The 22,206-nt window shown below is 42.1% G+C and overlaps 2 protein-coding genes across 2 annotated transcripts; one reads left to right on the top strand and one right to left on the bottom strand.

Moving 5' to 3' along the window:
- Positions 1–519: 519 nt before the first annotated feature.
- myom1a (myomesin 1a (skelemin)) lies at positions 520–20,281 on the bottom strand. The gene is made up of 37 exons (XM_086204097.1): positions 19,748–20,281; positions 18,386–18,596; positions 14,514–14,654; positions 14,256–14,442; positions 14,007–14,164; positions 13,777–13,869; positions 13,553–13,641; positions 13,370–13,414; positions 12,759–12,920; positions 12,499–12,660; positions 11,861–12,002; positions 11,409–11,608; positions 11,256–11,309; positions 11,026–11,150; positions 10,691–10,874; positions 10,421–10,595; positions 9,849–9,970; positions 8,756–8,952; positions 8,477–8,603; positions 7,869–8,053; positions 7,658–7,772; positions 7,229–7,385; positions 6,963–7,069; positions 6,597–6,641; positions 6,322–6,458; positions 6,060–6,204; positions 5,394–5,453; positions 5,240–5,307; positions 5,031–5,156; positions 3,514–3,601; positions 3,364–3,402; positions 3,140–3,245; positions 2,640–2,803; positions 2,481–2,517; positions 2,236–2,258; positions 1,717–1,772; positions 520–1,590 (listed from the first exon to the last, which is right to left on the bottom strand). Exons 2-37 carry the CDS (start codon positions 18,544–18,546, stop codon positions 1,315–1,317), a joined length of 4,458 nt encoding a protein of 1,485 aa, XP_086060223.1. The 5' UTR covers positions 18,547–18,596; positions 19,748–20,281; the 3' UTR covers positions 520–1,314.
- A 288-nt stretch (positions 20,282–20,569) lies between these two features.
- On the top strand, positions 20,570–22,191 carry myl12.2 (myosin, light chain 12, genome duplicate 2). The gene is made up of 4 exons (XM_086204100.1): positions 20,570–20,715; positions 21,205–21,413; positions 21,491–21,652; positions 21,754–22,191. The coding sequence occupies exons 2-4, from the start codon at positions 21,230–21,232 to the stop codon at positions 21,924–21,926; spliced, it is 519 nt and encodes a 172-aa protein (XP_086060226.1). The 5' UTR covers positions 20,570–20,715; positions 21,205–21,229; the 3' UTR covers positions 21,927–22,191.
- Positions 22,192–22,206: the final 15 nt, after the last annotated feature.

The following is a 22,206-nucleotide window of genomic DNA, read 5'->3' as shown; positions in this document are numbered from 1 at the left end:
TTTGGCTCTTGTACTAAAATGGGCCGTAAGTGGAAACGGTTGCTATAAAAACGGTCAATTACAGGGTTGATTGTCTATTATCTGATCAGGTATTTTTAGAGAAAGGTGATTCGTATGACCAGGGTCCTCTCTGAACACCTTCTTGGCACCACCTGTTTTCCACCAACCAAGTATTTTTGGCAACTTAAATTATCACCTTTAAATTTTGAACTGTCCATTGGAAATAATATAAGATAGGGCTCCAACTTTAGAACTCAATGGTGTCATCTTTAAAAGAAAGACAATCTGATAAATGTTAATCACAATTTCCCACCGCCCAAAATGAAATTCATCTTTTGTCCAATAGTCCAAAACACAGACACCTAATTTTCTTCATAAATGACACGAATTAGACAATCTATATGCTTTTTTTTTTGCCTTAAAAAAAGATTTGATTACCTGAATATCAAATTAGCTGGTTAGTTTTCTTATCAATTAAATGCTGCAGCTCTAATATAAAAGAAGTGAAATCCTTTCTAAAGCAAAGCATCTTTATTACAAGGATTGCCTTAAAGCGAAAACAGACTTTGTTCAACTTGTTTGTGGACACATCCAAAATGCTGCAGGACACATTATCACTGTGTTCCGATTGTTTTACCTGCAAAACAACATTCCCCTTTTTTTCGACGTGTTTTTGTGTGATGGTCACATGACCAGGTCTGTAGAATTTCTTTAGACTGCTCTTGACTGAACCAACACAACCGTTTTACTCGCTCCACCTCTTCTACCAATGTTCATTTTGCTTGACACAAGCGGCCGTCAAACACATCGATAATACACAACATACAGGCACATAGTACAATTACAACATGATGGCTATAAATTAACCTACACTAATATTTAGTATTTTAAGTGTCTCACAATACAAAATATTGTGTGGGAAGTTGAAGACAGTTTTCCTTTATTTGTTACAGTACATGTACCTCAGGCAGGACTTGTTTTTAGAGGTCAAAGGTTAGCCAAACTGTAAAGTGTGGCTACCTGTGGTAAAGATTAATGACAGGTTAAACCATCTCCAATGAGTAAAGTCACAGTGAAAAAACACATGTAAAGCAACTACAGGCGCACATTTATCCACTCAATCACCTTTCTTGCTTGCTGTATTGATATGCAAAGCCCACAGATGTGAAGCCCAGCGCATGAAAGACGCAGGAGGGAGCAGCTGTATTTACCATTTATTTTGACTGCTTTGGTGCACCGGCGTGTGCCGGGGAACAGTGCTGGGTTACAGCCCAGTCACTCATCATTCTGCTTTATTTCATTGTGCTCTATCGTTTAGTCCTTCTTCTCCTCTTTGTTTTCTCCCTCATCTTCCTCTGGGTTGTAGACACTGACCGTGAACACTCCAGCCTCTGTGCCGTACTTGTTCTTGACATTGAGCGCGTATTTGCCAGAGTCAGCTGTGGTGACGGCGCCGATTGTGATGCTGGCAAACTTCCCGTGCTCAAATTTGAGCTGGATATGGTCGTCAGGTACAAGACCCTTCTCGTTCTTCGACCAGCTTACCTCAGGTACGGGATCCCCCCAGACATTGCCGGTCAGGTTCAGGGACTAAAAGGAAGGTGAAGGGAGTTGATGTGTGACATGATTTTATGAGGGTTGAGAGGAAACTCAATGCCTCCGTGACAAAGAAGCTCATCGCAGTGAATTAACAGAGTGACCATCACGTGTATTTACCTTGCCCTCCTGGATTGCAACCACATCTGGCAAACCGCCAATAACACGAGCACGGTCTAAACAAGACACATTGAAGTAAAAATCGTGACTTCTGAAAACCATGAACGTGAAATGAGAACAATCTATTCATAAAAGTAAAATAAAGCCGATTGTTGTGGATTTTTTTCGGTCATTGAATCCATATATAGATTATACATTATGTCATGTGTCACTACACATATTTCTGCCCCTTAGTTTGTATATTTTTTCAGGTTAAATAGATATTAAAATCCTTGCAGGCTCCCTCTCAGCTCTGGTATTTTGTCCCACACTAATGTCTGCTGGTTTTGTTGGTATCTGGTCACTTTCATGAATGAACTCTCTCTAGCATGACAACTATTAGATGTGAATCCTTAATTGCACTGAACCGACACTGAACCGACACTGAAAACTCTCTAGCAGCTACTACGTCCAAAAAAAAGTTACATAATTCTAGAGAGCAATGTCTCCTGGGAAACGAAGGAATAAATATCCACTCACTTCTCTCCGCGATGGCTGCCGCCCTATGGAAGGAAGGAAACACTGTTAGAAGGATCTGAAAAAGCTATCACATGCAGAATACTAACAAGCCAAGGCTATACAATGCCAGGAAATTTATTTTGAGTGCCTCTAAAAGTGCTCACAAAGCACAAGGGGTCTATTTTAAGTTTTCGATGACTGTTACGTTTTATTTGAGACATAAATACAGAATTACACAACACAAGTCAAGTTAGTGTTTTACTTACTTGAGCCTTTGGAATTCTTCAAATGCCTCTTCCCATGCTGAATCAGGAAAAAAAAATCAACAATCACCATCGCTTCTTTGGCAACAAAAATAGCTGGAGATAATAGGGGGTCTTTTCTGAGAGCCTCCTACTCGTTTGATCTCAAAAAGCTCGACTCACCTTTCCCACTCAGTTCAAAGACCCTCTTCACACCATCCTTGCCATCAAAGATGTCCATGGTGTATTTGCCCTTGTCCTTCTCAGTGGGCTCATTGATCTTAAGCCAGAGCTGCTCTTCTGTAACACCAGCCTTAACTCTCTCTGAAGCAGCGATCTTGGCATCTCTAATGAGGAGCAGGGTGAAATGAAAAAGATCATGCAACATTAAATAATAATAATAAAAAAAGGTTTTATTTGCAGCAACCCTAAAATTTGGACTTCTCCCCGTTTGTCTAACAGTTTGGACACCTGTTTGACCTGCAGCATAATCCAAATATGAATTATATAATAATAAGTAAACAATTAATTACAAATACTGTGCAATATGGATGAAATGATATATTCATATAGTTGCTGAAATATTTAACTGAATGGCTCAGGGTTTAGCGGTCGAAGGATTGCTTGTTCACTCCCTGCTTCCCCTCCAACAAGCAGTTATGCATAAAGCTGATTTGACGTACTTTTGAAGCCAACCAACACGCGCCTCCTCAGTGTAATATGTGACGGTGGAGCAGAGGATGATGCCGTGCTCAGTACTGGTGACTTTAATTTCAGAGGAGGAGTTGGCTGGAAGAAAAAAAAGAGCAGCCATGAATTCACATCCTCCCAATGAAAAACAAGTAGAGCAGTGATGTACAATAGTGCAGGAGTACTGAGACATCTCTCTGGCAGATGAATGACTCACCAATAATCCTGCACAGCTCGTTCATTACAGTTTGGTAGCCTGGGAAAATATGAAAAACAGAAAATAATGTCAGAGGTGCTATATTTCTGGTTTTATTAGCCCATTTCTCAGCACACAGTGAAGATGCAGGACACGTTTAAGAGGGTTTACCTGCATCTGTCAGATCAAATAAGCTCTTATCTTCACCTCTGTCGTCCTTCAGGAATACCTCGTAAACACCTGCATCCGCCTTGGAGAGCTAGAGTTGCAGTGGAAGCAACATTAGTGTTCTTGAGACAATAATGACTATACTTCAACTATAAACAAAGGGCGAACTGTCTCATTCTTTGGACGGATAAAAAGGAGTAGAACATTTAGACAGACACAAACTGAACCGAAAAGGCAAGCTTTTCTCCCGCCCAGGATGCTGCAGGCGTTACGTGGAAAACATGGAATGGAACACATAAAAGGTAGCACAAGGAGGACACATGGAGAAATTATAGGCGTCAACTTATGGCAGCAAAGTATATGTCCAGACTTTGGGTCGTGGTGGCAGGAAAAGGTCCTCGGCAGGCGGCTTTTTTCCTTCATTTTCTGTCTGTTTTTCTTGCTTAATAACCCACTGTAAATTGGACAGATAAGCCAGGTAAAGCATGAGCAACGCACAAAAGCAGAATGATACCAACCCTCTCCTTATTAGTGATGTTTACATAGTTTCAATGCATTGATTCCTTGAAACATCAATGTAACCCAACTGGCACCTGCACCGACCACATTAACATCCTCAAAAAGAGAAAGAGAGACTATTTTCTTCAGGTCACCAGAGGAGTTAAATTGAAAGCAGTGTTAGGAATGAATGAATCACACAGACCACAAACCATTTCCTGTATTTGCATATGGCTAAATATGACATGAAATCACTAAAAATAAGGAACACGCTAACCTTTTTTTTTTTTCTTTTCAGAAATATGCTTATTTGCCATCCTTCCATGAACCAGACTAGAGGAAAGACACCATTGGCTTCTCTGTGTGTGCATTAAGGTTCTGAGATACACAGAGACCGCCTGACTGCTGAGTTAGCTTAGCACAATGAATGGTGGTGGGTGGGCAGGTTAACAGTAGCATACCTTGCCTGCTAAGCTTCCAAAAATGGTAATTCCTCCTTGGTGTATTCTCTGTGTTAATAATCTTCTTCATCCTCTCTTCAACTGTTGCCAACGATTAGTGGTCGCAATCATTCTTTTAGCCGTCAACAAATTTTTTGTTTTGTTGGCGCAAAGTTGCAATGGGGCTTTTGAAGCGCTGTGTCATATCACTGTGCCCAGTGGTTTTGGCAGGATTACGGATGCATGGATGGCATGTTGTTTTAAATTACAGTCTATAAATGGACCGAAAATTATGTATTATAAGAATTGAAAATAAATAAAAAAATAAAAGCTTCATGGCTCCTGAGTATGCCATGCTGATGTGCTGACCCCAGCAGCACTTAAGCAGGAATGGTAGAACTGGAATGTTTTCTCAGTGTTTCATCATTTATGATTCTGTGTGTTGGAGAGGCTTGGTTGACAGTGAAACATCTACTATAGCTCTACCATGGAAGCATAGCTGCATTAGACGCATCACTTTTAGCTCTTTACTCTTATGTTCACAACTCCTCTGAACATATGGCCTGTGTCTTATGGGCTGACCTTTCCGATATTAAAGGTCAGCAGCCCGTCCTTAAGTTCGATTTTCTTGGAGTCCTCATCACTCTCTCTGATCTCATTATGGTTCTTATACCAGGTGATCTCCGTATCTGCTTTGATATTTCCAATCTGTTGAGAGAAATCAGAGAGATTGGAATAGGTTGTTTCATTAAAATTGCAATTATTCGTCATGAAGTGCCTTTTGTTCTCACCTTGCATTTCAACAGCACATCACATTCCTTAGTGACGGTGAAGTTAAGGTACTCAACAAAGTGAGGACCTGAGGATGGCAAACAGGAGGTGTTACAGAAACCCACCTGAGTAATGAGAGGTATCACTTTTATAACAGAGGAGTCAGACCCTCACCTTGTTTCCTGACCCATTCTGCTCTCTCAAACTCAGATTTCTTTTGAAGAGCCCTGAATTCTACATAATAGAAAATTAAAAGTAAGAGTTAAAACGCAAGATCTCATTTCTTTTGTTACATAACTCACAATACTCAAAGACAATGCACCATAGAACAGTCTCCCTAAAAAATACAGCTATGACTGTGGTGAAAGGAGTTCCTCTGCTGCCCCTCAATGGACAAGTACTGTAACTACAGAAAATGCTGCGAACCCATTTGCAATATACTATACATAATGATTTAAGTTACAGTTTTTTTGTTGTTTGTTGTTGGTTTTTTATCTTTTCATTCATTTCAAAGGAACTATAACAAAATTTATGCTAAAAAAATTCATATATATATTTTATATATATATTTTTAATATTGTAAAAAAATAAATCTGGATGTATAATGTCTTAAGTTGTGACTTTTCAGATCTTTGATATTGTTATGTGTCCTATTTTGTTCTTTAAAATGATTTTGGAAACATTTCCAGACATTTGTTGGAATCAGTTGTATATTTGCATATAACAGAAGGGTGGGCTTTTGACCTTGGCCTTTTTCCCCCTTTATTTAAACAGGATAAACCCAAAAAATGCACCTATAATACCTGGACATGGATATAAAACTTTCACGACTGATCTCACCATCTCCAATGAGCACCAGGCTAGTTGTGCCCTTAGCTTTGCCATCCACCAGGTTAAAGGTGAATGTTCCCTCATCAGTGATTTCCAGAGAGTCCATGAACATCTCAATGACACCGGTGGTCTTGTCAAAGTTCATTGTGTATTTCTGGAGGCAAAAGAACGTAGAGAAACTTCAATATGCAAGTTGTAAGCCCACAAGTAGTTTGTGGAGCTTGATTCAAATAGAAAATTACCATATTTCATAAGACAAACTGATACCTACATGTCCTTGATGAACGATGACATCATTAAAGACATACTCCACTTGGCAGGCTGATGTAAACTTCTCCATCTGAGTCCAGAATCGCACACGACCCTTCTCGAGCAGCTCCATGGCCATTTCATTCTTAAATGGAATAACTAGAGAGAACCACATTTTTCTGATTATTTGATCCCAAAAATTGAATATAAAAACAAAAATCTTTATTTCAAGTCAAATCCAACTTCTTGATAAGTGAAAAAGCATTTTAACAACGTGTGATGTGGTGGAATATTCACCAGGGAACTTGTGCTCGTGGCTGATGTCCAGAAGACGCTTCAGACCTGCAGAATAACAGTGGCAAAACAGGTGAATATCCTCCCCTCCGCCTCCTTCAGAATCAGTCTCCTGTTTGACAGCACCTTTAATTAGTACACAGAGATTGCTGTCGAGTTTTCTATGTATAGAACTACAACCTTGGACCCTATAACAGCTCTGACAGACATAAAACAGCTTGAGACAACCTTCAAGTCACATGTACCCCAGAGAGTCATGATGATGCAGCTGCTGAAACAGGACAACAGGCAGCAGTAAATACAGCCCTTAAGTCATCCTCACACCTTTAGCACAAATGTTAGTCCACACAAATAACAAGTGACCCTCACCCTCCTCAGTGAGTGTGTAACTGGAGGAGATGCCCTCAGCGTTGGTGACCACACAGGAGAAAGTGCCCAGATCCTCCAGGGAGGGACTGTTAAAGATTGCTCTGGACCTGGAAGTAAGGCCACATACACAAGATGGTGCTAATCTAGACAATTACAGTTTTTAAAGACGTGAACAACATTTGCACGCTTGCCCAGTGCTAGAAAGTGTGAATCAGTTCAGGTATCTAGAAGCTGCACGATGATGTGGGTGCGTATATGATACTGACCTGCCTTTTTCATGAACAATAGTCATGCGAGAAGTGTCTGTGATGGTCTGGTAATTCTTGGACCAGACAAACTCAGAGCCCTCGCGCATCTCAGAGCACTCAAAGACCATAGAGATCACGCCATCGTCGTCCACATCCACATAAATCTCCTTGGTGCCTGAGGGTGGGGGATTTAACAGTTACTCTGTGTGTTTGTGTCATTGTTAGAGCATGTAACGAACAGAAGACTCACAGAGCCCAAACAGCTTAACAACTGCTAGTGTTCGACCATTTCATTAAGTGAAGAGGACATGAGTTTTGGCTTACACCTTGAAAAAAAAAAGGGATTTGACTGAGAAATAGCAATTGTTGCTACTTTTCCACACTTTTAAGACCTGCCCTAGAACACCATGCAACTGAACGTGTGAGTTACATAACAATCCCACTCACCAGGGCGAGTCTCGGCCAGGATTGGACCTAAGGCAGCTGAGGGGTTTCCAACGCCAACAAGATTTTTAGCACGCACACGGAAGACGTAGGCTGTGGCAGCTTTCAGCCCAGTCACCTGAATCAGCACGAGAGAGACAGAGGGAGAAAGTTAACAGTTCTACCATCAGCAGATCCCCAACTGCATTTAAAATGATGTATTCAGTTTGTGTACTTTCATAAATTTCCTGGTGTTTGTTTTCTCGTGGGCGGCCTTCCAGCCCTCCTCTCCAGCAGACGCCTCCTTGACGTCCAAATAGTAGCCACTGATGGGGGTACGGCCGTCAAACAATGGGGGCTCCCACAGGACCACCACAGAGGAGTCACGGACCTCCAGCGCATGAAGACCAACTGGAACTCCTGATGAGACACAAGGGAGGGAGCTTTAATAAAACATGAACAGAACCGAAATGCAAATTATAGTTGACAGATTTATCACAAAATTTCAGTGAAAACATCCTATGACCTTAATGGATTTTTGGATGTTAACTTGTTGTTTAACTTGTTGTTACGAAGTCAAGCAAATAGGATTTTTACTTCTTAACTTGGGTTTTCATTCAGTACAAGTCCAAATGATTTAGTCGCCCCACAAATCTAAGATAAGATATGTGTGTATCAGAACTTCTTATTATTGTCTCTACCAGAAATCATCTCACAACATCGATTAATCTGACATGCCTTAACCTTGTATACGATGTAATGTGGTTTCACATCACTTGCACTGGGTCATCCTATTGTTTTCTCTTCATTTGTGAGTTTTACTGAGTCATCTTCATGTCTTACCTGGCACAGTAAGGGTCCACTCTTTGCATTCCAGAACTGCACAAGGCATTGAGGCTTTGCTAATCCCGGCCATGTTCATAGCACGCACCTGGAACTGGTAGAAAACGTTCTCCTTCAGGTTCTCAGCCTAAAGAGAAACAAAAGTAGATGATAAGAAATCACTAAGGTCTAATTGCCATCAGTAATGTGACTAGCCTTTGTGAAGCAAGTGCTCTATTCAAAGACAAAATACTTTGATGACAAATTTGAGAAATCCATGTCTATAATCAAAGAACTTACTTTATAGGACGTTGTTGTCAGTGCATGGTGGTTCATTTCATGCCACTTGCCAACAACATCTCCCTTCACGGTCCTGTAGTCCACAAAGTAACCTCTGATATCAGCTCCTCCATTGCTGGCAGGCTCAGTCCAGCGCAGCACCATGCAGTCCTTCTCAGCCTCCAGTAGCATCACGCTAGTTGGCTTCCCAGGGACGGCTGCGAAAAGAGAGATTGTAAAAAAATATGAAGATGATGGTTATTTCAGTAATAAAAAAAAATCCAATCCAATAATCACCTCATAAAGAAGGTAGGCATTTAGAAGCTTACACATCACATAATGCAAATACTGAAAGGCAAAGAGTTATCCAACAGTTACAGGTGTTTACAGGACAGCTACATTTGCTGCATGCATGCCACACACTATAATGGATAAAGTACTTACTCTCAAGGTCAGAAGCAGGGTTACTGTCACTATGACAATCTCCGTAGCTGGACAAGACTCTCGTTAGGTTCATGCTCTTTAAGAACACAGAGTTTTAGCCCTCACTTTGGTCATGCACCAACAGGCACCCCCTGAGGACTTATCAAACAGCAAAACAGAACTCAGGCACAAAAACAAAATGCCTACCAAAAAAAAAAAAAAAAAAAAATCAATACATGAAGTAAACACATTGTAGAGGGTGGTATAATTGGTAATTTAACCTTGACTCTGATACATGAAAGAATGAGGATCAGCATAAAAAAAAGATCCAGAGACAAGTGTTAGTGATGAGCAGGAAAGGCACATGCAGGTTACATGTTGTATGGTAACTGCAGTCATTAATTTCAAAATGTAAAACTGCAGCAGAATGGAGCAAAATGCATCAGAATTTCGATCATATGAAGATAAAACAGAATAATGATGGTAAAAGACATTTTAATGTATTCAGAAAGGCGAACATAGTCCATGAATGTTATGAAAGAACTTCAGGGATGTAACCAGATGAACAAAAAAGAAATAATATATATTTTCAGTAATTGTTCCCTGGTTGGATAAATAGCTGAAAGGATGTAGAGGAATGAAAGGCTTGAATGCAAAATGAATAATGGCGGAGTTATAAGAAGACACTCACAGATGGCAGCCTTCACCACCACAGCCTCAGAGACGGTGGAGCTCTGACTGTATCCGGCAGCGTTGACGGCCTTCACCCTGAACACGCAGTTCGTCCCCGTGGTCAGGCCATGACACACAAACCTGAGCGAGAAAAACAGGCCTTGTGTTATCATTATAGAGTTGAATTACTAGGAGTAAGAGGTAGCCATGACTATGCGAGTGTGAAAATGTGAAAGGGGGGGGGGGTGTTCCTTGTCATTTTCACAGAAAAACAATAAGACATCTAGATGTGCAGAGTGACTGCTGAAAGCTTTAGCAGCTTGCAAGGAGCTGCTAAAGCTGGCAGCTACAGACTCATAGCAGTAAAAGGCTGAGCCAGCTGCACATTGAACTGCCAAGACTGCTGGTAGAATTTACGTGTCTGTGGTATGCATCCTAAACTCTTGGCTATGAGAGCGTAACACTTATACATTTAAAGACTTTTAGGGACATCAACACCAGAGGGCACTCGATGACCAAAAGTGGGTGGCAAACATTCGTTTTGCTTTTAAATTTAACGCCAGTGAGTATACTGGCTGTAAATGTGCCTACCTGGTCTGCTTGACAGGTTTGTTGTTGCAAGGAATCCAGATATCCGAGCCCACCTCGCTATATTCAATATAGTAGCCCACCAGGTGTTTGACATCCTTGGAGGCCCCCCAGAAGACCACCACAGATGTGTCAGTGTTCCTTGCGGCGACTAGGGTGCCTGGAGCTGAGGGCAGGTCTGTGGAGAGAGAGATTTATTAGATATTGAGAGAACTGAAATTAATTACTGATAATTGGATGAATCGACAAGCAGCTGAAGTTTTTCCTGCTCACCCAGCATATCTCCGACAGTGGTCTCTGCAGTGGTTTCAGAGGCCTCACCCACACCTGCTGAGTTACAGCAGCGCACGCGGAAGCTGTAGGAGTTACCCTCAGCCAGGTCAAAGAGGGCAAAACGAGGAGATTTGACTGGCATTCCAGTGTTGACCCTCTGCCAGACGTCTGTCCCTGAGATACGCTGTGGTGAACAGAGAGTGAGGCGGCACATGACGTGAATCTCCCTGATCTTCATGGATTAGTATATGTAGAATGAAACAGTGAGCTGCAAAAGTCAAGCAAACAAACAGTCCTCAGCAACCTACAAGAGACTGTTGACAAATTCTCCTCACCTTTTCAATGTAATACATCACTCCTTCATGGCCCCTTTGTACCGGGGGCTTCCAGGCAAGCACAACATAGCTCTTTGTTGCCTCGGTAACCACAACATCTGTGGGTTCTCCGGGTACCACACCCACTGAGGAGGCAGGAGGAGGCTCAGGTGATTAGGTGGACATACAGTAGATGAAAGACTTTAGGGTCAGCTGTGGGTAAAAGGTAAAGTTAACTATGTTGTCTTTACCAGTGTGATCCTCTTCTGTGAACTTGATCATTCCAGTCCAAGGGGCTGAAGGGCCTGATTTGGGGGGGGGGGGGGGGGATAAAGAAATAGATTAAAATGTTAATGTATTAGCTAAGTTGTAGCATGTAAGCAGAGCTCTGATGTGTTACTCACCACGGAGGCGGGCCCTGTCAAAGGGATCCATGGCAATCACAGGCTCGGAGACGCGAGAAGGACGGCTGACTCCTGCCTTGTTCAAGGCCCTCACCCTGAAGATGTAAGAGCGGCCCTCCACCAGCCCTGTGACGGGGAAGCGGGCGTACTTGACCGGGTTGTCATTACACTGGGCCCAGTGGTGGGTGCCCACCTCACATCTGTCAATGAAACACACTTAAATCCCGTTGTGAACACCACAAGCACAACATGTAACTTAGCTCCTGGAAAGAACTGCTTTTTATTCATAAAATCCACCCAGTCTTACCCTGGCTGTAAGCCAGTTCTATGAATGTGTAAGGAATACTCTAAATTGCACCTGAGCTGGAAGCTGGAATTACCACTAGGAGGACAACTATTTTCAAATGAAACTTTTCAAATAAAAAGCATGAGTGAAGCATGAGTTGACCAACCTATCAATGTAGTACCCCAGGATGGGGCTGCTGCCCTCCACAGCTGGCTGCTTCCAGGTCACCACCACATAGTCCTTGTTAGAATCATGGCAGCGTACATCCAAGGGGGCAACAGGAACCCCCTCCACCTCCACATCAGCATCTGGCAAAGTAAGAAACACACACATCCAGACACACACTTGTGAGTGTGCTGTTTCTAAATCAGGCTGGTCTCCATTACACTCTCAGTTTGCATTCTCTGACCTACATTACAGTTGAGTGTGCGTAGCAGTTACAGTATGATGATGGATTAGTTTTTATCACATTAGCATTGAGGACAACAAAGACCCCTCATAAAGATTCATTTGCATAAACCTGCTGAATTTGACTTCAAACCTCGACCAGTGTCTGATGTGGAGACAGATATGGAAGCAGCATTCCACAGAGGACACCAAACACTCCACGGAGGCTGTTATGTCACTTAAAGACACAGCTGTTAAGCAGCTCTCTGCCTCGTCTGTGGGTGCTGGGATTGTTAATATATTGCTTTACTCACAACACTGCTAATCAATACATTTGTACATGTCCCTGAGACAAAAATGGAGTCATTTCTGTCAAATTCAGAGTCAGTCAAACAATAGTTAAAGCAGTACATGTACCTCTGACAAACACATAAGCTGAGTAGGTGTCAAAACCAGATTTGGTGTTGACGCGCATAGTGTACAAGCCTTCGTCTTCCTTGTTGAGGTGGACAAGAGTGAGTGTGGCACGTTGCCCAGACCAGTGGGTGTGTACCCATTTAGAGGGCTTCAAGGGCACCGCTAAAGAGAGGGAAAGAACAGTGGAGTGGTTGGCCAGGAGTTGTAGATTAACACTCACACAGGAAAGGAACTGTTACAATCGTAAAGAATAATCTTACAGTTTCTGTACCACACGACGTCAGGCTGGTATTTTTTCACAGTGGGATAAATGATGATGGTGCAGCCCAGACTCAGTGTCTCGCCTTCACAACCAAAGGCCACTTCAAATTTGTCGAGGATGGAGGTTTCAAAGGTAACGCCATGCTCGGCGCAGAAACCATCTGCAGATATGGAGGAGAACTAAATTGAAAACAGTATCTTCAACAAGCCATAAACGCAAAACCTTAATATTGCCTCGATGTGAAGTTGTCTAAGTGAACCTGTTTTTATGTTTACATTTGGCAGACATTTGTATTGTCTCCAGCCACCTGGCAAAGGAAATGCCAATAATTCACTCTATTTCGGTCTGCCAACTCTGAGGGAGTCTTTAACTGTACTTCGCACAACAACTAGTTGGTGCTAAATAAATTGATTTATCAGAGATGTGGGAGTGGAAAAAAGTACATCTGTTGAACTTAAAATCTTAATAGCAACCTGAAAAAAAAACAAAAACTGAGGAAGCGAAGAAAAGAGAGGGATTAAAAAATGGGTTAAAAATGTGATGTGTCAGGTTTTGTCATTTCACGCCCTGCAGGAATATCTGTGGCTCCAGTCGGTTTTTCAAACTCACGTGGTTTAGGGTCCAGTGGACCTGCTTCCTCACCCTCCTGGAACCCTGTAGAGCACATCAGTCATTATGTTGTGATGGCAACTAGAGTTCCCTGATGCAAACTTGTACTTTACAACATAATACAACTCCTGTTCTTTATACTTTCACTTGTAATCAAAGGAGCTGCCGAAAGCAGATACCTACTTTTGACAACGACAGTAGCCACAGAGGACATTTCTCCTCTCAAGTTGAGAGCGGAGACGCAGTACTGAGCAGTGTCCAGGAAATCACAGCTGAAAATCAACCACATGATGAATTACCTTTACCTCATTTGCATTCAGTACTCTGCAAATTCAGATAATGTGTATTTTGGGCAGATTTCCTTCATTTTAATGAGGACATACAACGTGAGCTTAATGATTACCTACTTCTTGATCTCTAGGGAGTGCATGTTGTAATTGCTCTCGATGGTGTACTTCTCAGGGTGGGCTTTTGCGTCAATCATCACATTGTTTTTGTACCTTTAAAGCAGATGGAAGGGGAGCTGGTTTATTTTTCATTTTATGACTATGTAATGATAGAGGAATGTTTGTGTAAAACACAAATAAACGATCTATTGCTCCCATCAGACAGAAGAGAAGGTGGAGACCACACTCACCAGGCAACCCTGGGTTTGGGCCACCCAGCCAGAGTGCAGTGTAGCTTGATGGTCTTGCCCTCCCATACAGTCTGTCCACGGGGCTTGACGATGAACTCTGGAGAGTGTGTCAGGCTATCTGGGTTCATTTTCCTCCGGAATTCTACCCACTCCTCCATCTACAGCAACACAGTGAAGTCAGATATGGAGTCACTGAAGGATAATAAATTGCTTTGCCATCCACACTGTGACTGCAATTCCTCAACTTACTGTCTTGTTCAGTTCCATGCGTTCAGCAGATTCCCGGATATGAGTGGTCCTGGTCTTTTTCTCCACTCTTACATCCAGGGCCTCCCTGGCCTCTCTGACAAACAGGTTCCTCATGGCCACATAGTTAATGCCCTCCTCGGTCATCTCCTCATCCCGGGTCTCCATCAGACCACGAACCACATCATGACTGCAACAACATGTGAGATCATGTAAATCACCAGTGTTCAGCATTCGTGGCAGTGATGCTTTTTCACTCACTCGGCTCTGAATACAGGGATAACATAGCCGATAACTTCCTTATCCGTGTCCATGGCCAGGTAGGTCCGTCTGGCTCTCTTGGGCAGTGGGCTCAGTCTAACCACCTCCTTCCCCTTCTCTGTCTTCACAGAGGTCTTCACCCTTGGAGCCAACAAACACATCATTTGCATTACAAACACAGATATTAAATGGTGTTGAGGTTGTAATTTCCAGTTATTGTGGGTGAGTGATTCAAAGATTAGCTGTACTTTTTCTTCCATCTCATAAAAAGAGCAAAAACCAACGGTGAATTGATCCTATTACTTGTGTAGCTAAAGCCACGTACTACAGTATATCATGTATCTCTGGAGGAACACAGACTCCCCCCCCCCCAAAAAAAACACATTATTTCACTAGTTAGCTTGTTCCTTCGTTACAATGAAAATGTTTGTTGATTTTTTTTGTCAGTCATACAAAGGACTATACCTTGCTGAAAAAAAGATCCAAACAGAAGTAATTACACTTGATTGTGTGACATTTTGCAAAAACGGCAAATGCTCAGTGTTTGAAAGTTACAAAATTAGAATGAAATCTACATTTCTTACCAGTTTAAAAGAACTACATCTGGGCTTAAAGCCAAGTACCACAGAGTAGCTGTGTACTTTCAGAATATTGTTGGTTCTGATGCTCTTATAACAATATGTTAATGGAAAAATACAGAATAATGCCTTGATTAATTGCATATACTGTCTTGTAACTTACACTGACATGACAAATACAAAACGATGGTGAAATGTAATAATACTCAACATGAGCAACATTTCCTCCCTGCATTCATAAAACATTGATCAAATATGCTGCTTACATAAAACATCCTATTATATATTCCAATTACTCACTAACAGAGGATGTATTTATGTTTTTCTTTCCACCCACTTGGACCCGTTTGCACTCTGACTCATTTGCCAATCAGCCTTCGAGGCCTCCCTACAGAGTCAGCTCGTAAATGGAAAAACTTGGTTGATAGGAGGAAAGTTTTAAAACCTTGCTTTCTCTTAAACTATCTGCCAAGTCTGGCCTAGTCTGACCTTTCATCCTGGAGTAGAAGCAGCAATCATGGTTTTGATTAACTCGATTCTATACAAGCAAGGCAGGATCAAGTTGATGGAATGGGCTGAATGCACATTTGAGACGGAACCGACGTAGCAGGATCATTTGGGTCAAAACTGGGACCCTTTTGGCTCTTATGGCTGTTGTGTGGGCCAGATGTGGCCTTACTGGAATAGCTAGATTTGGGCCAAATACACGCCATAAAAGGTGGAGTTGTGCCTAAGTTTAGGCAGCCACACACAGAGTTACCACCATCATTCAAGGCCATAATACGAGCCATAGGGGAACAGACCTCAGGACAATTGTAGGCACATGGGTGTCAGGTCTAAATAAGAGTACACATATCTGAAGAAACATAACAAGAACAAACCAAAAAACAGGAGCAGTATAAAAAGAGTACATGAAGAAAGATAGGATGACACACACTGTGTGTTTTAGATGCTCTCAAAAATATTTTTTAGAAAAAAGCTTTTATGAAAAGCTCGAAATCAGGTACATAAACCAGAACATGTGAGGGGGGGTATAAATAGATGGGAAAACGGGCCGCTCCCACAGTCATTAGAAACATTTGGGCCAAACATTCATCGCTATCTTGAACAGATGGAGGCTAGCCAAGCTTTTTATAGGGTCGAGTGGTTATTTCAGGTGTGTTCTACAGGAAGTCTTTCAAGTTTTGTAAAGTCAAAAAGGTTTAGTAGTGGCAAAAATGTCTTAGACTCTGTGAAAGTGTGTGCTGAGCTGTTAGGATAACAAAACAAAACAAAAGTGAATATTTTATGCAATCAAAAATTTATAGCAGATACACAATGCTACAAACTAGCCACGAATCAACTTAACAAGTCCAGGTGGAAACGGAACTGAGATCATTAAACTTCTGTGGGGGACAGTGCACAACCTCCTCACAGTGTCTTTACAGTTGACCCAACGGCATGTCTCCCCTCCTGCCTACAGAAATAACTGGGCTGCCCATGAATAAATCTGGCAGCGGTTCACTACAGTTGAAATTCCTTCCTCCCTCACTCCGTTAAGAGAGCTGCCATAGTCCCAACATGGACGCTGAACCCTGAAGCATGAAGGACGTCTGAGCAGTTCGCTGTACATGCCGTTGTGTTTGTTGTTCAGGACACAATAAGGCACACAAAACCTGCAGCTGATTTTACACTCGAATCCTTTTACAACCCTTAAGCTGGATTTTTAAGATATTCTAATCGTTTCGTTTCTCTTTGTTTAATTTGACATACAGTGGAAAAGATCACATCACTGGTAGCTGTATTTCAACATAACTTAGCTTTCACAGATGAATCCTGGGGCTCGCAAAGTTTTATCTGGAAAAAGGATAAGGTATACTCAGAATGTGACTAACACCTCAGTTTTATTCATAAACTTGCCAATTAAAGTCTTAATTAACCCATCACTTGGTTTCTACAGCAGCTTTTTTTTTTTTTTAAAGGAAAAAAATTGAAGAAGTTGATTTTCTCAAAGTATCAAAAAAAATACCTGAGTTACTCAAGAGCAGGATAAACTACCAAGTATTGTACTTGTTTGTGTCTGTGCAGAGTTACCTCAGTCAAAAGTCATCAAATTGATAAAATGCAGGGTCTTGGTTTGTCTGGCAGTAATCCCCCTCCTCCTCTCTTATAAAGCCGGCCATGATAAGTTGCAGAAGTCACTCTTCAAGCGATCAACAAAGGTTTTGTTTTGTTGTCCAAATTTACAACGGGGCTTTTAAGATGCTGCGTCACTCACTGTCAATCACTGAGCACAGTCAGGAAAGTAGGTCCTATCAGTGTGTCTGATTGTAAAATTATAATGTCTTGTAATTTCAAATAACGAGTAACTAAGGCAGAACCCTGGTTATATTTGAGCAGGCAAGGATGACTTTTGTCTGCCTTGTGCTAACACTTCCTGCTCACTACCACTCACTGTGCTAAGCTATCAAGCTGTCATCTGGTCTCTGTGGGTCTCAGCTTCCTGATACACATACAGAGAAGGGTAAGGGTCTGTGGAAAATGGTGAATAATTAAATTAAAAAGTCAGTGTGTTCCTTAAATACAGCTTTAGAAACAATCTAAATGCTGGTACAAGTGGGAATTAAGAGACCAGAAAGGTTTATCTTGAGATTTGCAACAGCCTTGAGAAGAATTAGAGTTGTTCAGCGAAGCTTTGAGTAGACGAGGACCAGCACAGAGAGAAAATGTTCTCCTATAAAATGTGCTTCAGTCTACGCAGAATACTACTCTCATTCCAGAGTAGAATATTTGAGAGAGCATGACTTGAACGCCGGCTGCACGGTGGTGCAGTGGTTTGCACTGTGGCCTCACAGCAAGAAGGTTCCAGGTTTGAGTCCCGGCTCAGGCACGGGCTCTTTCTGTGTGGAGTCTCCATGTTCTCCCCGTGTCTGCGTGGGTTCTCTCCGGGTACTCCGGCTTCCTCCCACCGTCCAAAAACATGCAATTGGGGACGAGGCTGATTGATACTCTAAATTGACCGTAGGTATGAATGTGAGTGTGAATGGTTGTTTGTCTCTCTATGTTGGCCCTGCGATGGACTGGCGACCTGTCCAGGGTGAACCCCGCCTCTCGCCTGTTGACGCTGGGATAGGCTCCAGCCCCCCCGCGACCCTTAATGTGTAGGAATAAGCGGAAGATGACGATGGATGGATGGATGACTTGAAGGCAGGCATCCATTACTGGGGTACTACATTAAACTCAGTTTTATTCACTCTTTTCCCCCATCTCATAGGTATTTGGGGCCCTGCTTCTGCTTCACTCCCATCCTCTTACCGACGGCTGGTGATGGTCTTGACAGTCGTGACGGACTGCTTGCTAACAGACGACTTGGAGGTCAGGTGACTGCTGCTCTCATAGTGATGCTGCTTCTGCTGGTGGTGATGCTGCTGCTGGTGATGCTGCTGCGTCTGTGACACTTTTAATGACGCTGACATCCTGAGGGCCACTCCGCCAACTTATATTGCCACGCTTTACTTTAGCAGCTCTGAAAATGAATCTCAGCATTATTATTATTATACACTGATTTCTGCGGCGCAGGTTAGTTTGGTGATGGAGATTAGGTATGAGGAATGTGGTTCAGCTTTTTGTTAAATGAAATTAAAAGCCTTAATAGAAGTGATTTTTGTTGTTTTTCAGCAGCTAAAGCATTTGTTAAGATCTACGGTGTTAGATGAAGAAGCGGCAAAGGTTTGTAAACTGTCTTCAGCTGGATGTTGTGACGTCAAAGGTTTTGTAATCTACAGCAGAAAAACGTGCTAAGATTGAATAAAATGCATTGAAAAGGTACAAATGTTGTATTTTTTAATCGAAAATTGTCAGGCCTCAGTTGATAATAGTAATGTTACACGATGGCTATTTTCTTTGTTGATCATTGTTTGAATAAAGGGAGTAATTACTTGGTTTATTCATTGTTCCAAAATGGTGTAAATTCCAATCCGAAGTTCCTCCAGCTCATTTTGACATATCACCTGTCTAAACATCCCCAGAAAGGTTCAGTTTACTGATGGAAAGTCTAATAACCTGGATTTAGTGACAGTTACGCTTTTTCCTTTTAAAAGGACAAATGACAAAGAATCAAAATTATGCCTGTTTTCTCTCTGGATCCATTTATCAAAAAACAAACATTTTGTTCAGCTGTTGTGTGTACTGCACCCAGCAAACAGCACCCAGTGGGAAAATATCAATCACCAAGTAATCATGGATCAATACTTTGGGTAAAACATCTGCAGGTAGTTGTCCTTTCCACCTGATTGTTAAGTCCTTGAACAACTCCTCCCACAGGCAGTGAATGTCTCTTCATTTGTCTGTAGTTATAAATTGAGAGCTGTGAGGACATTGGGTTCATAAAGAGATATGAGTCATAAAAACGTTTTTGTTAGGAGGTGATTTAAATGTACAGTGAATAGAGACATGAGCTCTTTTTCATTTAAAACGTCATTTCCTTGCGATGACACATGCAGTGGCCTATCATCTACAGGGACACAGTAGGTACAGGTGAACAGAACCTTGTTAGTAGAGGATGGAGAGATAAATGCATGATTAACCTGATCAGTTTATTGGGTGGTTCAAGCAGGCCTCATGATTTAGTATGTTAAGAGATTACCAGCTGGCAGAATAATAAATACATGGACTCACCACAACTGGAGATGCACCAACAGTTGAAAAAATAAGAGAAAATGTGCGTTATTCCAAAAGTAGCCAAAGCAAGTCCAGATCCGGGGAAAGCGGCAGGGTGAGGGCCAGTGGACAGGGTGACAGTCCACAGAACAAAAATAATGCTGCCACTCGGCAGAATGCACAAGACACCGTCAGGACCTTTTAAGGTCGGGGCAGCTTTAAATTTAGACCATGAGGGCATGAGAAGGAGCCTCTCCTCGGCCGGCTGCTTCACGGGTCCTCAAGAGGAAATGTTGGCTTGTGACCTGCTATCGTGGATCTATCAACAGATAAATTAGATGGGCTGCTGCCTGCCTTTTCTTTTAAATAAACAAGTTAATATAATTTGACAGCAGGGTGGGAGCATTAGTCCCAGTGACCTAAAACTTGCCAAACTAATTGCGCCACGTTACTTGCTGGAGGTCAGTGTACCACCGTGTGACCTCCTTTAATTTCTCTCCTTAACGTTCCAGCTTGTTGTTACTAATTAGCAGTAATTATCGTGTGCTGTATGTGAACGGAATGGGGAGAATGACGCGTAGTTTTAGGTGGAAGGCAGCAAAAGAGTTGCCACACAGCACCAACGGTTCAATGAGATGTTTTGTCGTTGCTGCCATCTAGTGGTGAAAAATGATACCCGTAGCTTTTTCTCCGGTTTAAACGAATGTAAACACATTACAAATAATTGTCTCAATGTGGGCGTAATGTACCACCAAAATGCCCCCATTTAATTAGACTTACATTGCCAAATGTAGATATAAAAACCGAGCTGGTACATGGGTATCATAGATCATTCCAGAGATTGTTGCTCCCTCCTGCTCGTCTCTGATTGGTCGGTTCCGGAAAAGAGGAAATAAAACATTGATGGTTCCTCCTCATCATCTCTCCGGGCTGCTGTGGCATCTGTGTGTGCAGCTGTTTGCCAGTAACACCTGAACTCACCAAAGGTCGGTGATTTGTTCTATTTTGTAAATAGCTATTATTTAATTTTAGACCACACGGAGTTCGTAGTTCTTTCTTTGTGAAGTGAGCGTAGCTCGCAGTTAGCATACAGGTATGTAGGTCAACAATTTGCTAGCTAATGGTGAGAGGTGAAACGAGGAAGATTTGTCGTTATAGATAGTGTGTTAGTGTTCCTGTAGTTAATTCATGTCACAACATTTCAGATGGCGATTTTCTAGATAACAGTATTATGGTCATTTACGCTTAAATTTGTTGTTTTTGTGAGTTAGCAGCCTAACGCTAATCACATTAGGAGTGATAGCCTACTATGTCTTGAGTTAGACATTGCAACCCTGAGTATTTCTCAAGTAAAAACATAATAAACAAATTCAATAAGTATTAAGATATATTTGACACCACTGCAACCCTCTGAAATAATATGAGTTAGATTTGATAATATATTGCCCAGTGTTTGAATAGACTTTGTTTTACAGGAGGAGAGACCTGCTAACTGCCATCATGTCAAGCAAAAGGGCAAAGGGGAAGAACACTAAGAAGCGCCCTCAGCGCGCCACCTCCAATGTGTTTGCCATGTTCGATCAGTCCCAAATCCAGGAGTTCAAGGAGGCCTTCAACATGATTGACCAAAACAGGGATGGTTTTATTGACAAAGAAGACCTGCATGACATGCTAGCCTCATTAGGTACCTTTTGAATGTACATAAGAAAAGGCTTGTGGTTAAAAGAAAAGCTCGTGACTAAAAACCTTGTCTTTTCTCAGGTAAAAATCCTACAGATGAATACCTGGAGGCGATGATGAATGAAGCTCCTGGACCAATCAATTTCACTATGTTCCTGACCATGTTTGGAGAAAAGCTGAACGGCACTGACCCCGAGGATGTGATCCGCAATGCGTTTGCCTGCTTTGACGAGGAGGGAACCGGTGAGTTCTAGAACAACACGAGACAGATTCTTTAACGGCGTGCACGATGCTGCAGGTCCGTCGCCTTTCTTAGATCGTAATTAGACATCATCCCCACACAGGTGTAATCCAGGAGGAGTACCTGCGTGAGCTGCTCACCACGATGGGCGACAGGTTTACAGATGAGGAAGTGGACGAGCTCTTCCGTGAAGCCCCCATCGATAAGAAAGGCAACTTTAACTATGTAGCATTCACGCGCATCCTGAAGCACGGAGCGAAGGACAAGGACGATTAGTGGCAGGAGCATCACTGGACCAGGTGTATTCAGTGTATTCCAGCTTCCTGTCATCTGGCTCATGAGAAAGCTTCACTGTGGTGTAGCCCACTAGAGGTTATTTTTTGTTTAAGCTGCTTCCTGGCCTCTGGATCCCCCTCTTCAACTTTCAAAGCTCATTTGCACAAATGTGATAATGTCACTGAGGGTCTGTATAAACTAGTTGAGATGAATTGAAAGACCCTTGTGGATTTCTCTGGAAATAAACTAAACAAGGTTCATGTTACTGTGACTGATTTTG

The sequence above is a fragment of the Aulostomus chinensis genome, chromosome 5 (assembly GCF_037954235.1).
Source record: "Aulostomus chinensis isolate RoL2024-O1b breed Wild chromosome 5, RoL_Achi_v1.0, whole genome shotgun sequence".
Lineage (NCBI taxonomy): Eukaryota > Metazoa > Chordata > Actinopteri > Syngnathiformes > Aulostomidae > Aulostomus > Aulostomus chinensis.
Note: the sequence above shows the minus strand (reverse complement) of the source record. Positions and strands in the feature narration are given on the sequence as shown.